The 21,040-nt window shown below is 40.7% G+C and overlaps 1 protein-coding gene across 2 annotated transcripts in view; it reads right to left on the minus strand.

The window, feature by feature from the left end:
• Positions 1-7,391: 7,391 nt before the first annotated feature.
• ccbe1 (collagen and calcium binding EGF domains 1) overlaps positions 7,392-21,040 on the minus strand; it is a 66,764-nt gene continuing 53,115 nt past the window's right edge. For both annotated transcript variants that reach the window (XM_061733268.1, XM_061733267.1), the window contains exons 9-11: positions 19,784-19,819; positions 9,574-9,609; positions 7,392-7,905 (exon numbers count right to left, since the gene is read on the minus strand). In XM_061733268.1, coding sequence (XP_061589252.1) covers positions 7,645-7,905; positions 9,574-9,609; positions 19,784-19,819 — 333 coding nt within the window. In that variant the 3' untranslated portion in view covers positions 7,392-7,644. The remainder of the gene's footprint in view (positions 7,906-9,573; positions 9,610-19,783; positions 19,820-21,040) is intronic.

Below are 21,040 nucleotides of genomic sequence, written 5' to 3' on the forward strand. Positions count from 1 at the left end.
CCCACCCCCCCCCGAGGCCACCCCGGCGGACACCCCAAGGGTCCCGGAGTCCCCACATCCGCAGGGGCACTTGGCCCCCGCCCAGCGACGGAGGACCAAGGCAGCAATGCCCCCCCAGCGCAGACAGCCACCCCCCACCCAGGCAGGGCCGGGCCCTCCGGGTGGGACCCCCACGCCCACGGCCCCGCCCCCCCCGGGAGGCCCGGAGACGCCCCAGCCACAGCCCCCCGCCCGAGCCCTCCCCAGCCACCCCCCCCCCCCACCGCCATGAGGTAACCCCCCCCACAGGCCCCCAAGGCCCCCACCGGCCAGGGACAGGGCCCCGCGGCCCCCCCCACCGCCCCCCAGGGGCCACCCGAGGCCCGCGCCCCAGACCCCCCAAGCCGACCCCCAACCCCAAGGGCTACGAGATCACCACCCCCCCGCCCCCACTAGGTAACGAAGCCAATAAACGGGGACCACAGAGAGTGCAATTCAGCCGAATGTTGTTCAGTGGAGGCAGACATTATCTCACTACTAATATGATCTGATAAAAGATTCCTAAAATGGTTGATACATAAACTGGATTTTTGTTTCCAATTTACTAGAATGGTTTTCTTTGCGATACATAAGGCAGTGAGAACCCGGTGTGTCCAATTAGGATCTATTTGAGTGTCTCCCAGGTGACCTAATATACATACCGTGGGGCACACTGGGATTCTGTGGTTGATCCATGTGGATAAATCCTCACAAATCTCCTTCCAGAACCTCTGTACCGGTGTACAGAACCATAAAGCATGCATATAATCATAATGTAAATATATTAAAGAAGCATATATGTGTACTATTGAGCATTAACATGTGTTTCAGAGAGCAGGAGATATGATGACTAGTTGTCTATAAGTATTGTAATGGTGCAAAAAGTCAAACTTCAGAGGCATGTTATCATTTATCCTAACCTTTATTGGAATGTACATCCAAGTTTAGTTGCAGGAATCTGAGGGAACGGATGTAAGAACAAAACTGGACAAGAACATCTGAAACAACCACAACCAAATTCACTCTATCCGGATGGAGCAATTTAACTGGATAGTTTTTTTTTAAGGCCGAATGAAATAGAGTAATGAGGCTGTTTTTAAAATGTAAGGAGTAAAAAGTACAGATAATTGCGTGAAAATGTAAGGAGTAAAAGTAAAAAGTCGTCTGAAAAATAATTACTCCAGTGAAGTATAGATAACCAAAATTTCTACTTAAGTAAGGTAACGAAACGATGACCTTCTGTCTTTCGATCTCTCTCCAGTTATTAAAGTTAGGGCTGTCTTGGAAGATGAACTGGATCTAAATTTGGAGGATGACTGGTGGGACGCTGCTCTTAAAAAAATTTACACAAGTTCATCCTGTGCTCGTCTTACACTTATACAGTTTAAAGTACTGTTTAGAGTCCACTTTTCTAAAGCTCGACTCTCACAGATCTATCCCAGTGTCACTGACGAATGCGACAAATGTCATGCCTCGTCCTGCAATTTAACCCATATGTTTTACTCTTGCCCACTACTTTCTCACTTTTGGTGGAATTATTTTGACACCATGTCAAAAATACTCTCGGTGAATATAAAAGTCTCCCCCATGTTGCCATATTCGGGCTCCCAGAGGACCATGGCCGGTTTACTTCAAATCAAATAGACATTTTGGCTTTTACTTCCTTACTGGCAAGACGCCACCTTCTTCTCCACTGGAAGTCGACTAAGGCTCCTTCTAGTACCCAGTGGCTCAACGACACCATGTTTTTTCTGAAGCTGGAAAAGATTAAATATTCACTGAAGGGTAGTTGCAACAAATTTTATAATAAGTGGCTTCCCTTTCTTACATTCTTCCACTCTCTCCAGTCCCTGCCTCCTGATTGACGGATCCCCCCCTCCCCCTCTTCTCTCATTCCTCTCTTTCTTCCTCCTTTTTATTTATATTTTTATTTACTTTTCTTTTGTTTTTGGGTTTTTTTTTTTTTTTTTTGCTTTGGGTTTTTTGTTTTCTTTTTTTTTCTCCCCCTTTTTATCATCTATTTTTTTTAATTCATAATGTTTAGCTTAAATACTTAAATATTACTTATATATAAGAATACAATAATTTTCGTGTATTTGTCATTGTTTTGTGTGGATTTTTTGTTCTGTTCTTAATCCAAAAAAAAAAAAAAAGGAGGTAGACTGTATATCTTTTTTTGTTTATTCCTGTTCAACTGTGCCTTACCCCCTAATAAAAATATCAAAACAAAAAAAAAGTAAGGTTACTTGTTACTTGACACCTCTGATAATATGTGGTAATACTACAAAGATGACGACATAAGCTCTTCACTGATCATTTCCGTCACGTGATAGCGCCAGCCAGCACGCAGGTTTTTTTGCAGCAGAACATTGCATCGTAACAAGTTGAAGAGTGTTTGCTTACATGCTGGACTGGTCGATACGCCAATGTGAAAAGCACGCTGCTCTCCTACAGTTGTTGCTGCATCGTGTTTTTCATGAAAACAAAGCTGAGATCACCTTGTTTTTCTTGAGCTCCCAAGATTTTATCTAAAAAGTCTCTTCTTCCAAACAAAGACAGAGAGGTATGTATAAGTTATGAGTATGAAACAAAGGCCAGCAGAAAGAGCTGAAACAACAATGATTATGAGTTGAAAAAAAAAAGTTCCACCAACATTAAACCTCCAGCAATGCCAAAATCTCATTTTTACCTTAGAAGGGCCAAAAAAGCTCAGTTAATCCCAGAAAATACTTTATATACTTTTTATGGTAAGAGATGGCAGACCAGAGTAAGATTGCAGGGGAAATTGGAACATACAATTATGTATAGTCTTATTGCAGTTGGAAGAGATGTATAAAAACAAAACAAACCTCAAAGGAAACTGGACTTCCCGTTCTTGGTTCTTCAGGAATTAGCTTGACCTGGATGACTGATGGTTTTATTTATTAATTTTTTTTTGCATTTTATGTGTCTTATAATGATGACCCTGACATCTAGAGATACAAAAAAAAACAAAAAAAAAACAGTGATTAAATTGAGTATGCAAAACTTTGTAACAGTTCAATTTGTTGATGTCCTCGCCGTGAGATGCATTAACGTGAGCATCAGTCTTTGGTTTTTTGAGACAGCACTTTAAACTTGTTTTTTTTTTATTTATATTTTTAAATAATACTTTATACTTGTTTATTTATTTTTTTAAATAACACTTAATACAAACTCACATACTACTGTATGTTCATATGTGATACATATGACACATTTAAAGTTAATCTGAAAAAATGGTTACTACACAGACAAACTTGTGACCATGTTTGACGTAACCGCTGTTGTCATGTAGTACTGTCTTACTGTTATTACTACTACCTCTCCTTTAGTTAATGCATTGTATTGTTTTTTTTTCTCCCCATTCCCACAGTACAATGACTAAATACTAAAATCAATTCTTCTACACCACATCTAAAACAATAGCATGACCCGGTTTTGCATTGCTGCAACCCCATTCCACCTACAATACCCCTTGTTGTTGTTTTATTATTATTTTTTTTATTTCATTTTATTTATTTATTATTTTTTGTTTTGTTTTGTTTATTTTTCTTTTTTTTCTCTCTTTCTTAAAGCAGCACAACGTAACTTTCAGCTTTTCTGAGTTTGGCGGCATCTTTTGGACAAAAGCGGTAGTGTTTTACCAGAAAGAACACTACGTTTCCCATGAGCACCAGCGCGTACTGCCGGAAAACTCCTGTCCCCTCGCTGCATTTGTTTTGATGAGAGGTTTCTATAATACATCCATGGAGGAGACTGGATGCTTTTCTGTTTCACCAAGTGAACAGACGGAACGCAAAAAAAAGATGTTAAACTGCTGGAAAGGAACTGGAATTTACCGGGATACCTTAAACAAGGAAGCCAGGGAGCGGTATGTGGAGAAAATAATGATTATTAACGCTCTGGATCCATATGAAATCTCTACTGAAGAGCCATATGTTTCAATACATTTGTATAATACAACATACAGTACATGTTTTGTATCCCTCTTACCTCTCTTTTTCTTTTTTGACCGCTGTATTATGCTGAAGAGGCTCCTCGTGAGATTATTTTTTTCCTCTGCAGCTACAAATAAGAGTTAATATTTTTTCCTCAACAAACTAGTTTTATCTGAAGATTGGGGTTAATTGCACCGCAGAGAGCTGGCCAGCAACTGCGTTTAGCTGGAGAAGTGGGGAATAAAACCCGTGTTTTGATCCGACGCCCGTCTGTGTGAGTGTTTGTGGTTTAAGGCTGTTTATGGTTCTGCGTTAAATCGACGCAGAGCCTACGGCGTAGGGTACGCGGCGACACGCACCGTACGTTGCACGTCGCCACGTACCCTACGCCGTAGGTGTGCGTCGATTTAACGCAGAACCATAATTCAGGCTTTACTGTGTGTTTGGTCGTTACAGCCGCGATCCAAAGCGAGCCGACGACTTTTTCACTCTTTTACTCCGTTATATCAGATACTTGGCCTGCGTGGTTCTGCCTCCGAGCAGGAAACCGTTGAAAAGTTAAACCATTAGGATCTTTTCCCTGGTCTGTTATATGTGGAGCTGCTGCTGGTTACCAGCTTCTGCGGAGCTCTGCGCTCCAAGCCCCGCCCATTTTCGTCTCGACTGCGAATCGGGAAGGAGGGGGAAGTGACGTATGTGCCGTAAAGCAGTCAAAGCCGTAAAATTTGTAGTTTTTTAGTGTGGCAGGGTTCCTACCATGCTCCTCAAAGTTACATAGTGCCAGTGAAGGCGATACAGACTCCCTCAGATCATGAAAGAGGTGTCATTAAACCTGTTGGAAGTTGATGTACCATCACAATGACTCTGGAAATATGATATTAAGGTGGAAAAGTTACGTAGTGTCGCTTTAAGTCCATAACCCCATGCACCACGTACTTTATACTTCTACTCTGCACTTTATAGCTGTGACACTTTACATAGACACTTGCACTTTACTTTAGCCTGCTGCTATAACTTATAACAGTAACTTATAAACTATAAATGTAAAAATACTATGAAATGTGTTATGTGGTTGGTTGTATCATCGTGATATTGGTTATATTATTGTACTATTGTATTTTTTTTTTTTTAACTGAACATTGTATTGCTCTTAAACTTGCTTGTTTTTATATTCTAGCCGGGGGGACTGCCAATGGGAATTAGCCAATAGGCTACATTTGGGTGCATCTGCTTTTATTTTGTAAAATGCATAATGATGTGCACTGTCCCTCCTTACCAAATAAAATTGAATTGAATTGTAAAGCCAAACATAATTTTTGTTTTCAAAGCTAAATGCTCACACTGCTTTCTCGCTGTCTGTTAAAATGTCAATATCATGACTTCAAACCATTTCTGTTGTTTGGAAATCAGAATAGACCAAACTCAGAATCAATGCTCTGTTTATGCTGTTCACTGCTGTTGGAAGATCTCCCTCTGGTGGAGAAACAGCTCAAAACACCGTTGATATGCTGATAACACACAGCACACACGCCAGTCACCTGGCATTTAATACATCGTCATACACACTACATGTGCAAGGTATGTATGATTACATTTCCATATTAAAGGAAAAAGATGGATTGATATAGAAAATACAATAAAAATATTATTTACCTTGACTTTAATTGTGGACGGTATGAACCCAAGACATTTAATCTTTTGTCAACTTCACAAACACAACAAGGAATCTGGAGGAATTCCAGTATGTTAAGGGGTAGTGTGCAAACTTTAGACCTGAAGCGATTCTTCAGACAGCCCTGTGACATGAACCATCATTCAAAAATAGCTGTTACGACCACAAGGGATTGCTGTGGGAAACCGCAGTCAAGCCCTGCAATAAAGAGCTACATTCATAAAACAGCACTTGAAGTTTCACTGTGAATATAAAAAAAAAAGAAGAAGAAGAAGAAGAAAAAAAACCCGGACCAGATGGACCGTTGCAATGGAAACATGAACTGAAAACATATCTTTGGGAAGTAATGGACACTGAAGACAGAAAGGACCACCACTAAAATATAAACAAATAAAATATGAAATCCAATTAATGGATAGAAAAAAAATACACAAACTATTCTGATAATATACATTTGAATACAAAAAAAGGACGCAAATAAAACATATCAGATCATAAAACCGATGAGCAACAGTATTTATTTCACTAACAGTGCAGTAGTCTATCGATAATGAAGTAGCCTACTAGCAGCAGGAAATAATGAATATGTTTAAGGAAATAAAATGTTACCAATAATATGACCCAATGTTACCGATAATATGACCCAATGCAGTTCCTTTTGTGGACCCCCCAGACTCCTTGAGTCTTTCTTAAGTATTATGGACTGTAGAGATGAAAAGACCTAAGCACTTTTACATTTTGCATTTTTGTTTTTAACTTTAAAAATGTTCTGACTGAGTTTGGCACAAAGTTGTGAGATGAGATATATCCTTGCTTTAAAGGTTCTGCTTTAAAGAAAATTCTTTTGCCGGTACATTAATCACATTTTCAGACCTGGCGCAGTCACCTTTCTATTGATTAATGTACCAGCAAAATTATTTTCTAGATTAGATTAGGTTACTACTACCTTCCTAAATCTGCTTTTTCCAAACATTTTAAGGGTTTTACTGGCGTTTAATTTAACATTTGTTTAAAAACTTGATTTACTTTTGCCCATTAAATAAAGAACTGAAACAATAACACACTGTAAGAAAAAAAACGTTTTTACAGAAAAAAACTGGCAGCTGTGGTTGCCAGAATAATACTGTAAAAGATGTGAATTTTACAATTTTAAACTGTAATCCTTTACAAAATAACATTATACAATTTACGTACAAAACTGGTAAATTCAACATCCATTTTCAGCCAAATTAGCATGACTATGCCTTCATGAAAGCTATTTTCTCCTGTACAATTTATGTGCAGCCATTGCTTATTTTACACCTAATCCCATTAAATTTCACTGGAAAACATCAAAATAGAGGCATTATTAATCGGTAAAAGCCTCATTATAAGTAATTAAGTAAGTCTTAAGTATAAAACAGTAATTTGACTGAATTTTTCCACTTATTTTATTAAAAGATTGTGTGTTGTGTAACATATTTTGTAGTATTAATAGCGGTGTTTTGTTGTGAAATAAATATCTACATACTATCATTGAATTCTTTGAGTAATGTCTTCATTAAATGAGTTATTACACGTTAGACAGACAAAATCTGACACAAAGATTTTCATCTGTAACATTTAACGTCCTTCACCGTTGCTATTTCAGTTTTTTACAGTAATTTCTACGGGCTTTTCTTACAGTGCAGTTTCAAGGTTTTGCTGCAAATTTTTCTGAAAATTAGGTATGTAATCAGTGGCTTGAAGAAATGAGAAAAAAATATTAGAAACGTCTTTAATGTGCTGAGGAGAGAAAAAATAAATTTCTGAAAATACACAGTAGAAAAAACATGCACTGGCACAGTCTACTCACATTTGCTTAAAAAAATACAAGAAATATTATACAAAAATAAACATCTGTGATAAAAAAGGCATACATTACTTTCTTTTAAAATTCAGTTAAATAAACAACAAGCCTCATCATATTTACACCTAATGTGGAATATTTTAAACAGTTAAGACCCTGCAGTCTATTCAGTCTGTTCTCTCTCGTGCTGGTTTCCTCTTCCTGTTCCTCCTGGAGCTTCGGCCTGTTTGAGGTGGGAGTTCCTTATAGTCCTCCCCAGACCCTGTGTCCACGTTGTCCTGGCTCTCTCTCCAGCTGTCGGGGGCTAAAGGAAAGTCCTCCTCCAGAGAGTTAATCGCCCGACCGTACACCTTGCTCTGAAGTTCAGCGATGTCATTGCGGATGTCTGCCATCACAAGAAGCAGGAAGTCAAAGGAGCCTGGGGGGCCCTGGGGGATCAAGCACAAAAAAAAAAACGGAATAATTAAACAAAGATTTATTTAATTTGTGAATTTGTTAATTTTAATAGTTCATTTAACTAAAGCTTTCGATACAGTAAATCATGAGATTCTTGTCTCTAAACTTAAAAGATATGGCCTACAGGATGTTGCTCTCTAGTGGTTTTCTAACTATCTACAAGACAGAGAACAATATGTATGCATCAATGGTTGCTATTCCGCAAAGTTAAAAATATCAGTTGGGGTTCCACAGGGCTCGATACTTGGTCCTTTATTGTTTTTGATTTATATTAATGATTTAACCATGAACTGTAATACATTTCTTCCTATTTTATTTGCAGATGATACTAATCTTGTTGCCTCACACAGGGATTTAAATACCCTTGTCAATCATGTAAACAATGAATTATTGGATGTCTTCAAATGGTTTCAACTGAACAAGCTTACTCTTAATATTAAAAAATGTAACTTCATGATTTTTAGTAACAAAAACAAAACATTCCCCAAAGAAAAACCTAGAATTATAATCAATGGCTCTGAAATTTGCCAGGTTACTCATACCAAATTCTTGGGTGTCATTATCAATGATTGTTTAAATTGGAAACATATTGATACTGTATGCATGAAATCTATGAAGATGCTTGGTATTTTGAGAAAAGTTTGTCCTTTTGTTCTTCCTTCCTCTCATTTAACTCTCTATTATAGTTTAATCTTCCCTCATCTTAATTACTGCAACATTGTTTGGGCTTCGACACATTCAACATATATTAATAAATTATTGATAATTCAAAAAAGGTTTCTCAGAATGATATCACACGCAAACAGATATGAGCCATCTGCTCCCCTTTTCATTAATAATTCATTATTATCCGTTAATAAAATTAACATTTTTAAAACATGTTTATTTATGTTCAAATTTAAAAATGATATACAAGATCTTCCTTCTTCTTTTCATAATTTCTTTTGTGTTAATTCCGATATTCATTCTTATGCCACAAGGCATAAAGATGATTTTAATTTACTGTTTTGTAGAACATGGAAACATCAATCTTTCATCACTTACAGAGGCCCCCACTTGTGGAATTCACTCAATAAATCTCTTAAATCATCACCATCCTTGCCAATATTCAAAAAACATTTAAAGAACTTTCTTATTGTTTCATCTTTATGTTTTTTATTCATATATGGAAAGGATTCTATATAAGCCACCAGGCTTCTTCCTTTCCTTGCATGTTATTTCATTGTTTTTAATGTTTTGTTCATATTTGTCTTATATTGCTAAATAAATAAACTAAACTAAAACTAAATTCTGTTTTCATCTTAATTATTTACAGAATAACCCCTTGGACCTAATGGTTATATGACTTTTACACTGCATCATTTCCTTGGTAACCTCAGAAGGGCTGGTCACAACAAAGTTCAACCTGGTCAGAACTGGCCAATGACAAGTGAGCTTTTTTCAGGCTTTGTTAATGTTAGCACCCTCGTGTTTATCTAAGAGGATTACTCTCCAAGTTTAGTTCCCATCACCAGCTGTGTTGTTTAAAGACGAGATCCCTTCATTATTTTTTAAGCGCTTCTTTAGTTCAACTGTATTGTTCTGGAGGAGAGTGACATATTACAAAAATGTGGCATCTATGTGGATAACGTTGGTCTTACTGGTGGTCCAGCAGGCCCAGGAGCTCCTCTGTCCCCCTGAGGAAACAAAACAAATATTTAGTTAAGATGAATTACTGTGGTGGGAAAAGGCATGAGAAGAATTCATAATACTCTGTTCAGGGAACTTCTCACAGAGGAATGGTTGAGAGAGGAACATTTGAGATTAGAGTAAGAAAAGAGTAGATGCTTTAATGAGTGAAAACAGGAAAAAGAAACATTTTATGTGGGAACATTAATAGCAGGTGGCATTCTGTATTGCCGCCTCACTCAGGTGAAAGAATAATGTGACCTTTGCTCATTGGTAGTTGTTGGGGATTTTCTATTTCTCTCATGTTAAACAATTTGATACTTAAATTCATATCATGTTTTTCTATTAAAGGCAAACCATTTGTAAATAGAACAATTCACTTAACATTGATGCTAATGTGCATAATCATCTTCTATGTAAAATATCATAATCAACATCAACCATCAACGATACGGCTGTGGATTTCTGCCGTGACTCTGCAGAGGACCACCTACAAGCTCAGAAAAGTCATCCAACCTGTTTTTGGGTTCTCTGCCGGCCGTAACACATTTCACACGCAAGAGTGGAAGACTTGGAGATTTCAAGATAATTTTCACATGCTATCAGGAACCAATGGAAGAACAGGCAAGGCAAGTTAAGTTTATTTGTATAGCATATTTCAACAATTTAAAGTTCTTTATATAAAAAAGATTAAAAAATACATCCATCCATCCATCGTCCGCCGCTTTATCCGTTCCCGGGTCGCGGGGGCAGCAGCCTCAGCAGAGATGCCCAGACTTCCTTCACCCCAGACACTTCCTCCAGCTCCTCCGAGGGGAGTCCGAGGCGTTACCAGGCCAGCCGAGAGACATAGTCTATCCAGCGTGTCCTGGGTCTGCCCCGGGGTCTCCTCCCGGTGGGACATGCCTGGAACACCTCGGGAGGCGTCCAGGAGGATCCGGTACAGATGCCCAAGCCACATCAGCTGACTCCTCTCAATGTGAAGGAGCAGCGGCTCGACTCCGAGCTCCTCCCGGGTGACCGAACTCCTCACCCTATCTCTAAGGGAGCGTCCAGCTACCCTGCAGAGGAAACTCATCTCTAAGGGAGCGTCCAGCCACCCTGCGGAGGAAACTCATCTCGGCCGCTTGTATCCGCGATCTTGTCACTACCCAAAGAGGGCCCCAGACTCCATACTCACTGAGTACCCCCCACAGAATGGCACGAGGGACACGGTCAAATGCCTTCTCCAGATCCACAAAGCACATGTAGACTGGTTGGGCAAATTCCCATGAACCCTCGAGCACCCTGCGGAGGGTATAGAGCTGGTCCAGTGTTCCACGACCGGGACGAAAACCGCATTGTTCCTCCTGAATCCGAGGTTCGACTATCGGCCGTAATCTCCTCTCCAGTACCCTAGCGTAGACTTTCCCCGGGAGGCTGAGAAGTGTGATCCCCCTGTAGTTGGAACACACTCTCCGGTCCCCCTTTTTAAACAGAGGGACCACCACCCCGGTTTGCCACTCCAGCGGTACTGTCCCCTTCCTCCATGCAATGTTGCAGAGGCGTGTCAGCCAAGACAGCCCTACGACATCCAGAGACTTGAGGTACTCAGGGCGAATCTCATCCACCCCCGGTGCCCTGCCACTGAGGAGCTTACGAACTACCTCAGTGACTTCAGCTTGGGTGATGGATGAGCACGCCCCAGAGTCCACACTCTCTGCTTCCTCAGTGGAAGGCATGTCAGTCGGGTTAAGGAGATCCTCGAAGTATTCCTTCCACCGTCCGACGATGTCCCCAGTCGAGGTCAACAGCTCCCCACCCGCACCGTAAACGGTGCCGGCAGAGTACTGCTTCCCCCTTCTGAGGCGCCGAACTGTCCTCCAGAATTTCCTCGAGGCCGACCGAAAGTCTTCCTCCATTGCCTCCCCGAACTCCTCCCAGACCCGGGTTTTTGCCTCCAGGACTGCCCGAGCCGCGGCTCGCTTGGCCTGCCGGTACCCATCTACTGCGTCAGGAGTCCCACCAGCCAACATAGCCCGGTAGGACTCCTTCTTCGGTCTGACGGCATCCTGTACTTCCGGTGTCCACCACCGGGTTCTAGGATTGCCGCCACGACAGGCACTGGAGACCTTGTGTCCACAACTTCGAGCCGCCGCATCGACAATGGAGGCAGAGAACATGGTCCACTCGGACTCAATGTCCCCCGCCTCCCCCGGGATCTGAGAGAAGCTCTCCCGGAGGTGGGAGTTGAAGATGTCCCTGACAGAGGGCTCGGCCAGACGTTCCCAACAGACCCTCACAATCCGTTTGGGTCTGCCCGGTCTGTCCAACCTCCTCCTCCGCCAGCGCATTGCCCACGTGAGCTTTGAAGTCCCCCAGTAGAACAATGGAGTCCCCAGTTGGAGCACTATTAAGTACTCCTCCCAGGGACCCCAAGAAGGCCGGGTACTCCGCACTGCTTTCCGGCCCGTAGGCCGAAACAACAGTGAGAGACCTTTTCCCGACCCGAAGGCGCAGGGAAGCGACCCTCTTGTTCACCGGGGTAAACTCCAACACATGGCGGCTGAGCTGGGGGGCTATAACCAAGCCCACACCAGCCCGCCGCCTCTCACCCTGGGCAACTCCAGAGTAGTGGAGGGTCCAGCCCCTTTCAAGGAGCTGGGTTCCAGAGCCCAAGCTATGTGTGGAGGTGAGCCCGACTATCTCTAGCCGGTATCTCTCAACCTCACGCACAAGCTCCGGCTCCTTCCCCCCCAGCGAGGTGACATTCCATGTCCCCACTGTGAGGGTTTTAGTCCAGGGATTGGGTCGTCGAGGCACCCCGCCTCTACTGCTACCCAGATCACAAGGCACCGGCCTGCCATCGTCCTTCCGGCGGGTGGTGGGCCTACGGGACGGCGGACCCGCGTCGCCATTTCGGGCTGAGCCCGGCCGGGTCCCACGGGCAAAGACCCGGCCATTAAATTAAATTAAAATAATATTTTCCACCCGCAGTCCCCACAAACAACCAGACAATCACACCTACGGGCAATTTAGAATGATCAATTAACCTAGCATGCATGTTTTTGGACTATGGGAGGAAACCGGAGTAACCGGAGAAAACCCACGCAAGCATGGGGAGAACATGCAAAATCCACACAGAAAGACCCTGCTGGGCCTGGGAGTCGAACCGGGGACCTTCTTGCTGTGAGGCAACAGTGCTAACCACTAAGCCACCACTAAGCCAAGTCGTCCTCTGCTTTTATCCCACCACTGGTTGCACTCGGAGCAGTGGGTCTCCGTTTTTTGGGGTGTGTGGGAGCACTTAGGGGGTTATGCGCCTGTAGTTATTCACCTCAGTTGCCAACCAAGGGACTTGAACCTGGAACCTCCAGACCCAAGCCCGCTTCTGTAACCATTCCCCAACTCCCACCCCTACAGATCCCAGGTCTTATTAGTAATTCTGCTGCCATCTTAGCTCTCTCAAGGAATGTCTCTTGGATGCTTGGATGCATCTGAATAAGTTTGTCATTGGTACTGGTGGAAGTGGGTATGCATGGGTGGGGTGCTTGTTCACAGGAAGTGAACAAGCAGCAGAGTTCACAGTCAACTGAAACTGAATCTAATATGAAGTTTTAGAACAAACCTAATTTTTAAGATAAGTCCACAAATACCGATTGGTCATGTTTTGATGTCAAGACTTTGGAAAGGACATAAGAACACTTTAACCCACCTCCCTTTTATCCATACCTGAACCAGTTTGTTGTGTGTTACTGTCACACTGGAAAAACTAATCTGGTTTAAATTGCCGAAGTGATGGTTTGAAATAACACCAGTGCTGAGTTCTTACTGTAGGTAGACTAACTCCTTCGTTACTCCAACCAGAACGCGCAATATATCATTTCCAGTGGCAGCGAGTACCATCAGAGCATGATGCTTTTATGTTCACAGTACGGTGATCCTGGAGTGGAATGACTCATTTCTGACCAACCTCTAGTCACTGGGGTGAAACGAGTCAATCTTTTTCTCATTTGACCATAAAACTGTCCTCCACGTGGTCCACTATAAACGTTTGTTGAGCTTGAAAGTGTTGACTTTGGATCAGGGGCTTCTTTCTGCAGTCTCTGTCTCCAAGACAAGAAAAACTTGCTTGACCGTAGACAGTCACCCTGGGGGTCCTAGTTTATAGCAGACCTGCATCTTGGTGGTTCTTGAGTTATTTTTGACCATATGAAATACATTTAGGTGTTTTCCTAGAGCATGAGAAAGAATTTCCAACACTATTAATGATGGTGTTGTGTTGGGTGTAGATTATGTGTAATTTTGGATTTCAGGGGCCCCTAAATAAATTAGACTTGTTCACCGATTTCCCCTTTCCATATAAGAAAAAGAAGATACGAAATTATTCAAGGTCCAGTACTGCCATTACATTCAGGCCTAAGATGACTGTGTAGCTTCAGGGTAGCTTTAGAACAATATTTTCTTTTTCCAGCTAGAAACTACAGTAAATAACTTTCTACTCTACAGTGTATGACTACAGCTTAATGAAACTACATCCCCGACAGTTAGTTATAATAGTATCTTATTAATTTACAGTAGTGCACATTGATCATACTGCTGCAGTTAGGCAGGCTCAAGGTCACACTGAGGTTGTGAGTGTTTTGGCAGATGGTTTGGATTTGTTACTCAGAGAGCAAGATTACCATCATCCTCAGATCTATCCACACAAACATCCCAGTTGCACCGAAAGAAAACCAAGCTATTGTGTCAAAAAGGCAGATGCACCTAAGTCTTTCCATACGTTCGAAAACAAAGCAAACAATACCGTGAGCATGAGACTCAACATAGTTACACATCAAAGGACCTGAAGTTGACTGTTTTCATGATTTCAAGTTTATTTTCTATAGCGTCACAACCAATGCCCCTGGGTTTTTCAGCACACTTTTATGTCTGGTTATTAGGCATGGGCGGTATGGACTAAATATTTTATCACGATAATTTCTGGCATTTATCCCGATAACGATAAAAATGACGATAAAGAAAATACCAATTCAACTCCACCTTTTTAACTATAAATCTATCTCGCTCTCAGATCTGCCATGTTTTCTTTCTTTCTTTCTTTCTTTCTTTCTGGCTAATTTCTTTCTTTCTTTCTTTCTGGCTAATTTCTTTCTTTCTTTCTTTCTTTCTGGCTAATTTCTTTCTTTCTTTCTCATTTCTTTCTTTCTTTCTTTCTTTCTTTCTTTCTTTCTTTCTTTCTTTCTCATTTCTTTCTTTCTCATTTCTTTCTTTCTTTCTCATTTCTTTCTCTTTCTCATTTCTTTCTCTTTCTCATTTCTTTCTCTTTCTCATTTCTTTCTTTCTTTCTCATTTCTTTCTTTCTTTCTCATTTCTTTCTCATTTCTTTCTTTCTTTCTCATTTCTTTCTTTCTTTCTCATTTCTTTCTTTCTTTCTCATTTCTTTCTTTCTTTCTCATTTCTTTCTTTCTTTCTCATTTCTTTCTTTCTTTCTCATTTCTTTCTGGCTCCTTCCTTCCTTCCTTCCTTCCTTCCTTCCTTCCTTCCTTCCTTCCTTCCTTCCTTCCTTCCTTCCTTCCTTCCTTCCTTCCTTCCTTCCTTCCTTCCTTCCTTCCTTCCTTCCTTCCTTCCTTCCTTCCTTCCTTCCTTCCTTCCTTCCTTCCTTCCTTCCTTCCTTCCTTCCTTCCTTCCTTCACGTACGTTGTGTGTGGATTTAACACAGAACCATAAATCAGCTTTACACAAAAACGTCATCAACGGGAATTTATCGTTTTTACCGCGAGATGACAAATTCTTACCGTGGGGAATTTTTTTGACGGTTTATCGTGAACGGTAAAATATCGCCCATTCCTACTGGTTATGTTTCAAAGTTTGTTGCATGTAAGCATCCCAAACTGTCAGCTCTCAGTCTCAATTGACTCTGACATCCTGCAGGATCAGGAAGCGTCAACCTCCCACTGAAAGCTAAGAAACCATACCTAACTCACTTCACCACCCATCAAATGCACTCATCAAAAACGAGCGTCAAATCATTCACTGGCAGAAAGTTCTTGATTAAATCACATACTGTGTATTTCTATCTGAATGACAGCAGATTATTGTTAAACTCAGCTGCAGCTGATTCAAACACAGTGCTGAAACCAAACGGAGCTCTGCAAACCACAACATTGTTCTTTTTTTACCTATGTTACTGCTTTTTCTGTCTATAGATATGTGCTGAAATGTTAAGCCAAATGTAAATCTCCAAATGTAAATCTTAGTGTAATATACTTTCAGAGGTGGGTAGAGTAGCCAAAAATTGAAATCAAGTAAAAGTACTGTTACTTCAGAATAATATGACTCAAGTAGAAGTAAAAAGTAGTCATCCAAATAATTACTTGAGTAAAAGTAAAAAAGTACTTGGTGAAAAAACTACTCAAGTACTGAGTAACTGTTGAGTAACGTCTGATTTATTTTTTTAACACAACCATTCAAACAGACAAAAGTACAAAATAATCATCTTCAGGCAAATTAAATCAATAAAATAATATGAATTAAAATTAATTAAAAAAATTGCTTAAATTAAAATAAGCTTAAAGTAAATTCCAGTACTTTAATAAATAATAAAATAAATAAAATGACAGAATAAAAAAATAAATTAGTAGCACAAAATTTCAAGCTTTTGTACTTTTCTTTTTTAATCAGGCAGAACTAGAACAAGCCCATGAACTTATATAAACTCTGTGTGTCTGTGTGTGTTTGAGTCTGTGTAAATGTGACAAAACATGCATAAACAAATATTTTTCCCAAAGAATCACTCAGTGATGTCATGAGATTGACGAGTACGTGGATAAAAGGGATAAAAGAAAAGTAACAGCTCAACGTAGCCTAATGTAGCGGAGTAAGAGGAACAGTTTCTTCTTCACAAATCTACTCAAGTAAAAGTAAAAAGTATAGTGATTCAAAACTACTCCTAAAAGTACAACATTTCCCCAAACTTACTCAAGTAAATGTAACGGAGTAAATGTAACTCGTTACTACCCACCTCTGTATACTTTTAACATCTTTGTACTGTTCCACTATAATCTGAGATTTAGTCATTTGCGAGAGCATCCTTTTCATTACACTTCGTCTTTCCTTAGGCAGGAAAAACAGATTAAACAAAAACATTCTTGTTAGGTCTTTGAAAAATAGTTTACTTTCCTTCCTCTAACGCAGGGGTCTCAAACTCAAATTACCTGGGGGTCGCTGGATGCAATATCTGCATGAGGCTGGGTATTTCAGGTATTTCACAAAAAAACATTACTAAAAAAAAATCCAAACTTCTCAAATATCATCACTGACAGTTATTTAGTAGCAGCTCCCTCAAACCTCACACCGCAGTGTGCGTAAAAGAGCCGTGGTGTCCCTTGAATTTGCCTTCAATTTAACAGTGTGTGTGTTTCGTTCATTTTCTCCACTGGACACAAATTTAAAACCTAAAAAAAGAAACAAATTTAAAACACCTATTTAAAACTATATTTTATCTGCTTCAGGCTTAACAGCAGCTCCGTGGCAACTCCCACAGTGTTCTCTCACTAACAACAGGCAGTTCATCTTTAAATATATTCCATTAAAACTAAATAAAATAAATAAAAACAGAAAAAATACAATAAAAATAAAACAAACAAAATACTGTTGTGTTGTGTTCATTTATTTCTTTCTTCAATATTTGTATCCCCATTTTTCCCCATTTCTATCACCCAGTGCTCCTACCTAAGTCAGTCCTGGGCATTGCTCCCTCTACCAACACAGGGAGGGCCACACTGAGCTCAAGTCTCCTCCTTTTTTGACGGACAAAAAAACTCAGTGTATATACATTATCTTAACTATCGACTCCATTTTCCAACGCGCCGAGTCTGCCGACTCCGTGAACTTTGACTCGGAGAGTAGCCCGTCCCCCTTTACCTGTAATTGGTTAATTTCAATCAATTGGATTGTTTGGATTGATTGACATTTCTAGATAGATCGGATTTATTGACTCTGTCGGAAAAATCAAAACCCAGACAAAATTGACATAAAATGTTCCTTCTAGTCCAGGGCGGGCACAGCTGACTCGGTGGACTGGGTCCCCAATGCTGCCAGGCCTGGCCACCTTGTGATTAAGGCCCCGTTTACACGGAGCAAAAACGGAGGCGTTTTCATGCGTTTTGGCCGTCCGTTTACACGAAAATGAAGCTCAAAGTCACCAAAAACGATCATTTCTAAAAACTCCGGCCAAATTAGAGATTTTCAAAAACTCAGTTTTCACGTTTGCGTCTAAACAGAGGAAAACAGAGATTTAGGCTTCAGAACGTCACATTATGCAACAGAAACGTCACCAGCGTCATGTGTGCGACCTGTGTTTACAATTTGTTTGGCCACCGTCAATATTTTCTTGTATTTTACCTGTTTTATATTATAAAGTCACACTTAAAAGTAACTCCACTTCTCTGTCACTCCAAACGAAAAACTCTTGTTCCATCTTGGAAGTAACTGGCAGTCCAGGCTGATTTATGGTTCCGCGTTACACCAACGCAGAGCCTACGGCGTAGGGTACGCGGCGACGCGTACCGTACGTAGGCTACGCCGTCGATTTAACGCGGAACCATATTATTCAGGCTTCACACGTGTCATTTGTTGACGTTTTTTTCCAGGATTCTGATTGGCTAGCAGGACTTTACGCTTCTCGTTACACTGCCCCCTGCAGGTTTGGCTGCTCATAGCACCTTAACAGCATATTTATGCGGGTTCGTGCAAACAAAGAGATTTTGAAAACGATCTCGTGTAAACGATGGAATTTTTCAAAACGTAGAGGGGGAAATATCCGTTTTTGCAAATACCCGGCTATGTGGAAACGGGGCCTTAGAAATGAAGCATTGGATGCATCATGACCTGCGCAAAACGAGGGCGGAAAATGTCACCCTCCTGCTCTCTGCACATCCAAAGCCACTCTTTTCTCTCCCGGCTCTCTCTTTCACTTGCTCTCACATGTACACAAGCACACACACACACACCCCAAATTCACTCACATGCATGCCGCATTCACTGGACAGGCACACAGTGGGAAACCAGAATATCATAACATTGTCCCACACGGCAGCCAACAACTGGGTTGCTACAATATAAAACTTTCATATTAAAGGAGCTTGAGGCAGGATTGAGGCAGGATTTATGAAAAAAATGTGTATACGTTTTAAGTTTTCTAGTAATAATGTCAGATGAAGCGTTCCAAACCAAAACGAATGATCCCTCTAGTGTATCTCTCCGTTGCCTTGAACAGGCTGTGTGCTGCAAAATGTGCTGCAATTCGGTCCCGAATTTCCCGCGCTGTCCTGCGGATGTGACGTCACATGACGCTGCATGCCCGTTCTCCCCGTTCTCCCGTGCCGGCTTCACTGTTGGCTGCAGTACCCCCGACGGCCATCGTGGCGAAGGGTGGCGCTAGAGAGTCTCATTTCTTAAAAGGAGCCTCATGCTCCTTTAAGGTGGGGGCCACAAAATATCATCCCACGGGCCACAATTGGCCATGAGTTTGAGATCCCTGCTCTAAAGGCACTGCTCATAAAATCCATTTGATCCTCCAGGCAACCACCACCAACTGGAAGTATCCGGTCTTCAGTGGTCATGAGGAAGAAGCAACAGGCTTTAGGTTTTAATTATTGACTAACATTGTTTACAAAGACATTTCTTTGCAAAAACCCAACCAGCTGTGAAGAATTCACCTAACAGTTATCCTCGGATAGAGGTGCGCTCCAGGCGCCACCAGCTGTTTTAGTGTTCATGATACAACACCAGTTTTGTTCCGTCAGCTTGTAGCAGCCTGCCATTAAATAATCTTATCACCTGCAGGGACAGACTCTGATTGTTCAGCATCCAGCTGAGGATTTTCCAAATAAACTGGTATTTGTCAGCTTCCCGCCATGAGAAAAATTTAGTTATTGAGGAAACGCCTTTGATTGACATGGTTTTGGCAAATCTCTAAAGTTTTCTACCTTTGAACGTTCTGCACCAACTTGGGTTTCTTTCCTTTAAGACGTGACACAGTAGGCAGAGAGCAAAGATTCTGCTGCCAAAATGTCCTCTTACTGCCAAAGAGTGCAGTTTTACTCTGGTGTAAGATTACTGTCTCTTACAAGGAAGCTACAGTATATTTAAAAATAACCAGTAAGGACAATATATTGACAAAACAGCATCTGACCTTACCTTCAGGCCATCCTTTCCTGCTGCTCCAGGAGGCCCCTGTTAAAGAAAAAAAAGTAGTTCAATTACATTTAATCTTGTATGTCACTTCTCTGATTTTTCAAGGTTATTGTGGCTCATCAATGTGGCCTGGAAACACACAATGCATTATGTCCCATGTGCAAACAAAAACGTGTTCATATTGAATTCATTATTTGAACAGAAAAAAAACACTGACTTGAACTTTGTAAGTACTACATTGTCATGTTCATCATACTCCAGATCAACTAAAATGTACTTAGCTCCAGGCGCTTCCCGAGGGACTTAGATCAATGCAAGGGGGCTGCTTTGATCTCTGTCCTGAGATAATCATCTTCAAAGACACATGAACACATTGCACAGGGAGTAGTGCCAATATTCAGATCAGGACAGTACTCTGAGTCATACAGTCATCATTTCTAAAACCCTGACATCCAATTCAACACGTGAAACCAAAACTGTGCTTAGACTCTAAAAGAAAGCAACACCCTCTTGGTCAGGTCTCACCAGAGGAGTATTCACATTCTTTAATCAGGTAGAAGTAAAGATACTAGAGTTTAAAAATACTCCTGTAGAAGTTGAAGTATCAACCAGAGTTATTATCGTTCACGAAAACGAACAAAATAACGAAAACTAAAATTGAAAAAACAATTTCGTTAACTGAACTAAATAAAAACGAAAATTAAAAGACTAAAACGATAACTAACTGAAACTATATTACGTGTTTAGAAAACTAACTAAAACGAACTGAAATTATAGATATAATTTCCTCCGTTTTCATCCCTGTCAATATAAGACTCTTGGTTTGATCAATTTATTCCGCTCTGGCCGTTTATCTCCAACTGGCAGCTACGGCACCTGAACTAAAACTAATAAAAACTAAACTAAAACTAAGCATTTTTGAAAATATAAAAACTAATAAAAACTAGCAAACCCACACTAAAAACAAATTAAAACTAACTGAATTGAAGGAGAAAAAGTCAAAACAAAATAAAACTAAACTAAAATGAAAAATTCAAAACTATTATAACCCTGGTATCAACTCAAGTTTTTTACTCAAGTAAAAGTATAAAAGTACTGGTTTCAAAACTACTTAAAGTATAAAAGTAAAAGTAATGTAAGGGGGAAAAAAGCCATTAAGGACAAAAGCCATTGAAAATGAATGTATCTTAGTATAATGCAGATATATTAAAGAACCATAATATATGTGTACTATTGAGCATTAACATGTGTTTCAGAGAG

Source organism: Cololabis saira, chromosome 11 (genome assembly GCF_033807715.1).
Source record: "Cololabis saira isolate AMF1-May2022 chromosome 11, fColSai1.1, whole genome shotgun sequence".
In the NCBI taxonomy this organism is placed as follows: domain Eukaryota; kingdom Metazoa; phylum Chordata; class Actinopteri; order Beloniformes; family Belonidae; genus Cololabis; species Cololabis saira.